Raw genomic sequence first — 9,025 nt, 5'->3', positions numbered from 1 at the left:
CGCAGCACACCAGGCTTTCCTGTCCATCACCAACTCCCGGAGTCCACCCAAACCCATGTCCATCGACTCGGTGATGCCATCCAGCCATCTCATCCTCTGTCGTCCCCTTCTCCTCCTGCCCCCAATCCCTCCCAGCATCAGAGTCTTTTCCCATGAGCCATACGTCTCTATAAAATTGGAGAGAGGGCCCACAAGGAGAAAGGGATCTGGAACAGGGTCAGGGGTCTTGAAGGGAGAAGCTGAAGACCCCTCTTGCAGAGCCTGAGCCCCTGTCCTCCAGAGCTGAGCATTTCTTGTCCCTGGTTTTCCTGCACACCAAGCAAGACTTTGGAAAAACCATCTCTGCCCACCACCAGGAAGCTATAAATAACTCCTGGATTAGAAGAAAGGGAGAAAAAAAAAAAGCTCCGATTCCATCTGTACTTGAGTAAGAAGGTGCCCTCCAGCCCCCTGCCTCCAGCCCCCTGCCTCCTGCACACCTGGGATCCAAGCCCCCAACAAGAGGAAGGCTGGGCCTTGGCCGGCAGGTGGCAGAGAAGGTCACCCAGGTCCTGCGTCCAGCGGCTCTGCCCAGCACCAGGAGCCCACGATAGACTGGCCTCTGCCAGAGCTTCTCAACTACAGAGGGAGACACCCAGGACGGAGGCCAGGCCAGCAACGGCCTCAGCTGATCTCTCAGCCCCATAAGAGGGGTGGGGTGGGAGTGGGGGGCAGGAGGACCCTCTTCTCTGCAGAGCCAGCACAGAGGGCCGCTAGGAAAGCAGCGGCCTGGGAACTGGGCTCCCAGTGTGATGTTTGTGTCCTGGCACCTGTTTCCCCATCACATCCTCCCCGCCCCTCCCCCACCCTGCCCTCCAACTCCTGTGTCCCTTTCCTCCCATCTCTCCAACCATGCCCCACCGCCGACCCTGATGCCCCTCTGTTCCAGAAGACGGGACCCCTGCTGAACTTGCAGTCACATGGGAACCAAGTCGCAGCTGCTCCCGGGAGCGCTGGGACCCAGGGTCCTCACCTGCAGCATGGGGGTGCTAATGCCCACCAAGAGGCTGTGACGGGGTCCCAAAGGGCCATCCATCCCCCACTATCCCAGGTCCTCTCCCTGCCACAGCCGCTCCCGGCCTGGCCAGCCCATCCCGGCTGCCACTCCGACTTCCCGCCTTGATTCATTATCCACTTGGGACAAAGTGGACATCCCACACCACCGCGGACCCGGCACCCGGGGATCTGCCTGGCACCAGATGCCCGCCCAGGTGTATCTGGCAAAGAGCCTCGGGGCGGGAGAAGCAGAGGCTCTGCACACTTTATTGACAATCTCGGGGCCGCGCTAGCCCAGCCGGGGGGCGCCCCCGCCGGGGGAGGCGGCCTCGGGCCCCGGGAAGGCGCTGCCCGCGGCGGCGGGCACGGGCGCCAGCAGCACCAGGCCGGGCCGGGGGCCAGCGCCCGCGTGCGCGTAGCTCAGCGCCAGCTGCTCCAGGCGCCGCTTGCGCAGCGCCGCCTGCGCCGTGCTGTGCAGGGGCCGCAGCAGCACGGGGGGCGGCGCGCCTGGGCCCCGCAGCAGGAAGTCGAAGCCCGTGCGGTCGTGCGGGTCGTAGAAGAGCGGCCCGCGGGCCGGGTCGGGCCCTGGCGGCCAGGCGAACGGGAAGGGCAGCGTGAAGTCCTCGGTGAGCACGCGGATGGCGAAGTCGTCCTCCTTGCCCAGCGCGCGGTAGGCGCGCCCGATGCCGCGGAAGTGCGCCTCCCACAGCTGCGCGTCCCCGCCGTAGATGTCCGGGAACGGAGGCTCCTGGGGCGCAGCGGGGCCTGCAGGCAGGGATCGCGGAGCGGCCAGGGATAAGCGACTCCCGCAGCCACCCGCAATGAGCCAGAGAAGCCAAGGCGGGCCACGTGGAGACAGAGAGGGGAGGGGTACCGGAGAGGGAGACTAATTTCCAGGGACAGCGCTAAGGAGCTGTGAGAGGCAGAAAGGCCCGGAGAGGTGTGTTAGAATATAGCCACTACATACTATTTGGGCGGAAAGTTCCAGAAGGGGAAGAGTCTGGCTAGCCTGGCAGGGACCACGCAGAGCCTGCTGTGGACCTGGGGTCATCCCCAGAGAGCAGGGGTGACCTGACGACTCTTAGTGGAAAGTCGATCCTGGGCCTGGGCAGAGGATAGACCTCGGGGAAAGGGGAGGGGAGACAGAGCCAGGTGAGGGTGAATTCAAAGGAGGACTCAGCAGGCCGAGCATGGAGGGGCCAGAGCCAGCCTGTGTCAACAGATGGAGGGAGGGGGGAGCCCTGCCTGGGCACAGGGATCAGGGGCCGACCGGCTTGACCGTCTTCACCAGGGAGAAGGATCCCGTTGGAAGCTGGGCTGGTGCTGTGTCTGTGGGACACCCCCCTCCCTCCTCACTCCAGGAGCACATTCCAGGAGAAATGGGGACGTGTCTGATCACTGGCTCACACATGGATTCGCAGGAGGCAGGGGTCTGGGGAAATCCAAGAGTCTGCTCTCAGATATCACGTGTGTATGGACGCAGCACTGTGCCCCTGGTTGGGGGCCTCTGCACCTGAGGCCCATCCATCCATGGCCCCAGCCAGCATCCCAAGCCACCACTCCAAGCCCACACCTTTTGTGAGCTGCTAGGAGAGACCCTTCCCCCCCTGCCTCCTTGCTTCCTTCAGCAAAGTGCTTAGCTCTGGGGGTCCTGAACTCAACAATGCAACCATGGGCCCTCCCTGGGTATAGATAAGCCTCTGGGACACAGGACCAACTGGGCAGCTCCTTGGAGACAAGGCAGGACTCAGGGGGAGGGCCTGAGAGGAGGCGATGGATGAACCCATACAAGGCTCTGACCGTGAGTTCTCAGGTCCTCACCCCGCACCCCTGTGAGGGGCGACAGCACTCAGACTGTTTTCCTGGTGAGAATGCAGACCCAGAGAGACCCGCCCTGAACTGATGGCCGCAGGAGCGTTCCACCATGCCACACCCTCCTGCTAGGAGCCCCTGGACAATGACTCCCCTCCCCTTGTAAGTTCCCTGGGGCATCTGCTGTGTGAGAGGCTCCGCTACAGCTGTGTACAACACACACTCGGCTTCTCCCAGGCCAGGGACAGGAGCCAGCAGACCTGGGTAAGAGGTCCTTCCTTCACCTGGGAGAGCCTGGTCTGGGTTCTGGATTCCCTGAGCCTCAGTTTCCCCATCTGAAAAATGGAAACAGTCAAGCCTGTTCTGCCATCCTTGTGGATGAGGTTATGAACTTTTGTGAACCTCTTTGTCAGTGGGAAGTGCCTTCCTAGCTCAGCACCATAGCAGTTGCTTCCAGAGCCACAGACCCAGGTAGGAGAGGCGGTGGACCAGCTCTGAGCAGGGTGTGAGGCCAGAGGGGCTGGCTCAGGGCCCAGTGCACTCAGCACCTTGGACAGCTCTGAGGCAGCCCTGCAGGGGCCTCAGGTTCGATGGGCAGCATGGAGGTGCCCCCACCCCGGGCAGCCTGTCCTGTCCACCAGGACGCCTCCTCCCTGAAGGCCTCCAGGGTGAGTGGCCGGAGGCACAGCACCACACTGATGTCCACACCACTGGCCCGGCCTCACACTTAGTACCAACAGGCGGGTGGGCTGTGGAGAGGCTTTGGGGTGTTGCTATGGGCCAGGGGTGAGGAAAGTGTGGAGAAGAGGGAAGGGCCCCGGGCTGGGGGTGGGGCAGGAGAGGACTGAACACCCCTGACTGGCATTTAGCCAGCTGGGTCTGGTGTTTGCGGAGCAGACAGGTGAGGGGTGAGGGCTGCCACGCAGACCACAAGGCAGCCAGGGCAGCGATCCAGGGCAGAGGGGCTGGGGCTCAGCAGAGAGAAGTGCTGGTTCTACATGTGTCTCGAAGATGGAGCCTATAGGCTCTGCCGATGGAGGGGCTGGTGGGGGAAACGGAGGGGAGCAAAGGGAAGACACACGGTTTCTGGCCTGAACCACTGGACGAAAGGAAGCCCCATGTACTGAGAGGAGCAACCTGGGGCTAGGCTCAAGAGTCTAATTCTGGACCCGCGATGCCTTCAGACAGACTGGGGAAGAGGTGGAGAGCAGAGTTAGCTAGAGTCTGGGCTTGAGGTAGGGGGGCTCCAGGCTGAAGACAGACAGACAGACTCCTGAGCAATGATGGCATTTAAAGTCTGGTGGTCCAGTAGTTAGGACCCATGCTCTCACTGCCGCAGAACTAGACGTGACTGTGAGAATAGAGAGGGAGAAGCCTGAGAAGCCGGCCTGGGCCCCCAGCTTCCCCAGGTCAGGGAGAGGAGGTGGAGCGGCAGTGATGTGAGAGGAGAAGGGGAGCCTGGGGCTCTGGGAGTCAGTGGGGAGGGGGTCCTGAGCCCTGAGCTGCCCCTTCGAATACACTGCATGTAAGCCTCTCAGTCGTGTCTGACTCTGTGCCACCGCATGGACTATACCCACCAGGTTCCTCTGTCCATGGGATTCTCCAGGCTAGAATATTGGAGTGCGTTGCCATGCCCTCCTCCAGGGGATCTTCACAATCCAGCGATCAAACCCGCGTCTCCTATGTCTCCTGCATTGGCAGGTGGGTTCTTTACCACTAGCACCACTTGGGAAGCCCCTGAGCTGCCGATGGGTCACGTCAAAGGGCACCTGAGAACTGACCTCGGGTTCAGCAGTGTGGAGGTCACCCCCGACCCTGACCAGAGCTGCTGTGGCCAAGTCCAGGAAGGAGGGGCTGGGTCCACTGCATTCCAGAGCAAACGGGAGGGAAAGACGGGAGGCAGCATGTATAAATAACCTTTTCCAGGATTTTTGCTAAAAATGGGGAGCAGAGAAATAGGGCGGTAGCTACAAGGGAAGTGGGGTCAGGAGACAGGATGTATAGCTGTGTGCTTTTATGTTGGTGAGAAAGATCTCGTAAAGAGAAAATGTCAGAATGCAGGAGAGGAGGCTGGAGAGGTGCTGGAGTGATGGCCGTGGGCAGGAGGCCAGGCTGGGCCTCGGCTGGGGAGGGGGTTGTTCATGCAGGGGGCAGGCGGGGGAGCACGGGGCCCGCGGGCCCAGGTGCAGGTGGGCGGCTGCCGTGCCCAGAGCCTGTGGGGGTCCTCTTTGTCCGTGAGAGTGGGAGCAAGGCCAGCAGCTGAGTGTGCAGAGGGAGAGGAGGGTGGGCGCTGGGAGCGGGGGTGCGAGGCGATTGCTGGGAGAGAGGAGGGGCTGGACGGGAGGAGGGATGCCGTGGGACCCTGGCACAGAGCACCCCCTGCAGCTCACCAACCAGGAATGTAATGGGAGCATCAGCCTGGTTGAGTTGATCCCCAGCTGTGCAGGTGCCCGCAAGGAGTAGGCAGAGAGCTGGGGCGGGGGGTGCCATCAAACGAGAGCAGGCCCAGGGCAGGAGGGTGTGGTGCGGGTGTGATGATCAAGAGCTGGACGGGGGCGTCGGGGTTGGGGGGACAGGGCGGGGAGGAGGAGGAACCGGCTGCAAACAGCGGACTACGGTTCTGCCCACAGAGTGCTGGAGTCCTGGCCCCCAGATCAGGGTCAGCGCCAGAATGCAGTTTGGATGCTGGCAAGGCACGACCACCGCATGGGTGGCTGGGGGCCACGTTTCTCAGAGAGGCCTCTGGGGGGCTGAGGGGCCAGGAGAAGGGAGAGATCGCCCATGCGATGGCAGCAGATTTCGAGAGAGGGTCAGCGTCCCGGCCCCAAAATCCCCGGGAGGCTAAAAGCCCTCCCCGCGTGGGCAGTGAGTGTGTACCTCCTTCAGTTATTGCTGACCACGTGGCATGTGGGGTCTAGTTCCCTGACCAGGGATAGAACGCACACCCCCTGCATTGGGAGCGCAGACTCTTAGCCACTGGTCCACCAGGGAAGTCCAAGAGTTTGTACTTCTGAGGACCTGGGACTCGCCCTGGGCTTTTAGGGAGGTGGGAGAGGGGGCCGGAGAATGAACTGGAAGGGCTTGGAGGAGTGAGGAGGACCCTGGCCCACGTCCCAGCTCAGGGTCCAGGGGCTGCAGGACAAGAGAAAGGAGAACTGTCAGGAGATGGGGTGCTCGCCCCCACCCTGCCCTGCCCTGCTGTGTGACCCTGGGGAAACCCCCCAGGAAGAGGTGGGGGCGCTGCCTTCTCTCCCACATTCTCAGAGCCCAGCTGCCACGAGCACCCACTTCTCCTCCATCCCGACCCCCTCCACATGTCTCACCTGGAGTGGCTACAGGACACGGGGGCAGACCTGCCGGGCTGGGGTCCCCGGAACAGGGGGAAGCCATGTCAGCAGCCAGGGGTCAGGCTTGTTTACCTGGCTGCCCAGGAGACTGGGGGAAGGGCCTTCTGGGGAGGAGAGAACCTTGCATTTAAAGTGACCCCACCCGGAAGTGCCCTGGGGCTGGGGGGGAAGGGTCAGCAGGCACAGGGGCCTCTCCCCTGACCCGCCACGGCTCACCTGGCCCTTCTCAGGAGCCGTGGGGACCCTACCCTGGCGCTCGGAGACCTCCATCCTCACCCCAGTGACCTGCCTGGGCTAATCCCTCCCTGCTGGCTCTGAACCTTGGAGCCCGGCAAGGGGCTGGACAGCCTCCAGCTCTCCTCTGGAAGCCCTGGGGAGCGTGTTTTAGTTCCACTAACAAAACGACAGGGGCAGCACAGGACACAGAGAATCGCCCTGTGTTCCTCAAGCTGGCGAGAGAGGAGCGCACGGCTCCCTCCTATTTATCCCGTGTGAGCCCCCAGCCCAGCTCCTGACGCACAACGGCCAGGTGCTCTGGGCACAGGCACCTGGGCACCAGTTCCTCCATCAGGGAGACCCGGGTCCCGAGTGCCGGTGGCAGCCCTGAGAAGCGGCGACCCAGAGCCCAGGTGGCGCTAGTGGTAAAGAGGTAAAGAGTGGTAAAGAGTCCTCCTGCCAATGCAGGGGCCACAAGAGACGCGGGCTGGATCCCTGGGTGGGGAAGATCCCCTGGAGTAGGAACTGGCAACCTGCGCCAGTGTTCTTGTCTGGGAAATCCCATGGACAGGGGAGCCTGGCGGGCTACAGTCCATGAGGTCACAAAGAGTCTGGCACAGCTGAGCACACACACAGAGCCCTGCCTGGCACTCCCTGCCTCCCACCCACCAGTGTGTCTGGAGCCCCTGGCCAGGAAGGCGCTCTCACGGAGAAAGAGGACCCCGCAGGCTCCGGGCACGGCGGCCGCCCACCTGCACCTGGGCCCGCGGGCCCCGTGCTCCCCGCCTGTTTCCCAGGGTCCTGTGGGACCTTCCACACGGGCCACCAGATGCCAGCTCTCAGGGCAGACGTCGTACCAGCTCAGCCCAGCCCGGTGACCCTGGGCGGCCGCTTGCTATCCGCATGGTGGGGACAACGCAGGAGAAAAACCAGACACTGACCTTCTGCAAATGGTCACTGAACACTGTGGACAAGACAGGCCTGTCAGTAGCCACTCAAGCCCTGCGTCGTAGGGTAACCACCAAACCATGGTAACAGAGAGCAACTTCAGTAAGGTGGTGCCGGCCAACGGTCCAGGCCCACCTGCCGCCATCCAGCCCGTCCCAGGCTCCAGGGCAGGCCAGGCTCCTTCCAGCTGTGGCTCCGCCCCTTGAGGCGTGGTCTCATCCACTGTCCTTCCAGCTCCTTCTCAACCAGGAAGAGGAGGGTGGAGGACCCTCTCCGGCCAGCAGTTTCCCTGGTAGCTCAGCTGGTAAAGATTCCCCCTTCAACGCGGGAGACCCCAGTTCGATTCCTGGGTCAGGAAGATCCCCCGGAGAAGGGATAGGCTACCCACTCCCACTCCAGTAGCCTCGGGCTTCCCTGGTAGCTCGGATGGTAAAGAATCTGCCTGCAGTGCAGGAGACCTGGGTTCCATACCTGGGTCGGGAAGATCCCATGGAAGAGGGCATGGCAACCCACTCCACTATTCTTGCCTGGAGAAGCCCAAAAACAGAGGAACCTGGCAGGCTGCAGCCAGAACCTGGTGACCGTGGGGTCGCAAACAGTCGGATACGACTAAGCAACTAAGCACAGAAACTGTACACTTCACTTCTCAAGTGCCAGGGCGAGAATCAAGTCACCTGGTTGCTCTTGGCTGCAAGGGAGGCTGGGGAATGTAGTCGCAGCTGGGCGGCCGGGTGCTCAGCATTGGAAGGGACAGCTGCTGGCCGGCCTGCCTCCACGTTTAGGACAGACCCAGTGTGTGCAGTCCGGTCTCCCCCTGAAGCAAGTTGTATTGCTTCCTAGCGCTGCTTCAACAATCACCACAACGTCAGTGGTTTAAAACAGCATCACTGGGGTGTAGTCAAGGGCCATGCTACCCCCACGGCTCCCGGGAGAACCGGCCCCTCCCTCTCCCTGCTCCTGGGGGTTGCCCACCCCGCCCAACCCCCACTCCCGCCCCTGTGGGCACACGGCCTCCTCCTCTTGTGTCTGTGATAAAGCTCCCCCTACCCTTCTCTATAAGGATGCACGTGGTTGCTTTAAGGGACCACCCAGATAATCCGGATAATCTCCCCATCGAGGATTCTTAACTTAATCACAGCCACGAAGCCCTTTTTTTTTTTTTTGCCATATAAGGTAGCAATTACAGGTTCCAAGGATTGGAACAGAGCTCTCTTTGGGAGGCCATTATTCAGCCTAGCTCCAGGCCCTAAGGAACGATTTGAGGACAGGACTTGACCCCAGGGCATGTGGTAGGGACAGAGGGAGGCGGGTGATTCAGGGTGATTCAGGTTAAGTGGTCATCTCCGGGAGCCGCTGGGGCTCAGCGCCCCCGCATGAGCCTGTCTGAAGGTGAGGGCCCAGTCACCCACCCACCCTATCAGTCATGAGTTAAGCACTGCTCCCCCGGAGAGGTGATGCCCTGAATCTCCCACCAGCGGCCAGAGAGCCCTTCAGACAAAGAAACATGGGCTGGCATGGAGCTCCGGGGACAGGAAGAGCCCAGCGCATGGGAGTGCGGCAGACCCATAGTTCCCCAGCCCCCGCCTCAGGGAGCTCACAGCCTAACTGCACAGAGGGTAAAGGTCAAATCCATGAAACAGACACCCGTTGGGATGAGGATGAGAGAG

The 9,025-nt window shown here is 62.0% G+C and overlaps 1 protein-coding gene across 1 annotated transcript; it reads right to left on the bottom strand.

The window, feature by feature from the left end:
• Positions 1-1,274: 1,274 nt before the first annotated feature.
• LOC147359737 (uncharacterized protein C8orf90-like) lies at positions 1,275-6,464 on the bottom strand. The gene is made up of 4 exons (XM_086335662.1): positions 6,411-6,464; positions 6,267-6,353; positions 5,958-5,979; positions 1,275-1,800 (listed from the first exon to the last, which is right to left on the bottom strand). Exons 1-4 carry the CDS (start codon positions 6,462-6,464, stop codon positions 1,325-1,327), a joined length of 639 nt encoding a protein of 212 aa, XP_086191788.1. The 3' UTR covers positions 1,275-1,324.
• Positions 6,465-9,025: the final 2,561 nt, after the last annotated feature.

This window comes from Bos grunniens, chromosome 14, assembly GCF_055505025.1.
Source record: "Bos grunniens cultivar Pamir isolate PY7600 chromosome 14, Bosgru_T2T1.0, whole genome shotgun sequence".
Taxonomy (NCBI): Eukaryota; Metazoa; Chordata; class Mammalia; order Artiodactyla; family Bovidae; genus Bos; species Bos grunniens.
The sequence above is the reverse complement of the archived record's forward strand: the minus strand, read 5'-3'. Positions and strand labels throughout refer to the sequence as shown.

What these genes read in the sequence shown, in the direction of transcription:
- LOC147359737 (XM_086335662.1), bottom strand. Translation starts at nt 6,464, where the DNA reads ATGGAGGTCTCCGAGCGCCAGGGTAGGGTCCCCACGGCTCCTGAGAAG. An exon ending in CCAGTCTCCTGGGCAGCCAG is followed by an intron (nt 5,980 to 6,266) that starts GTAAACAAGCCT and finishes CTTGTCCTGCAG; the next exon opens with CCCCTGGACCCTGAGCTGGG. An exon ending in CCTGGACCCTGAGCTGGGAC is followed by an intron (nt 1,801 to 5,957) that starts GTGGGCCAGGGT and finishes CCCTGCCTGCAG; the next exon opens with GCCCCGCTGCGCCCCAGGAG.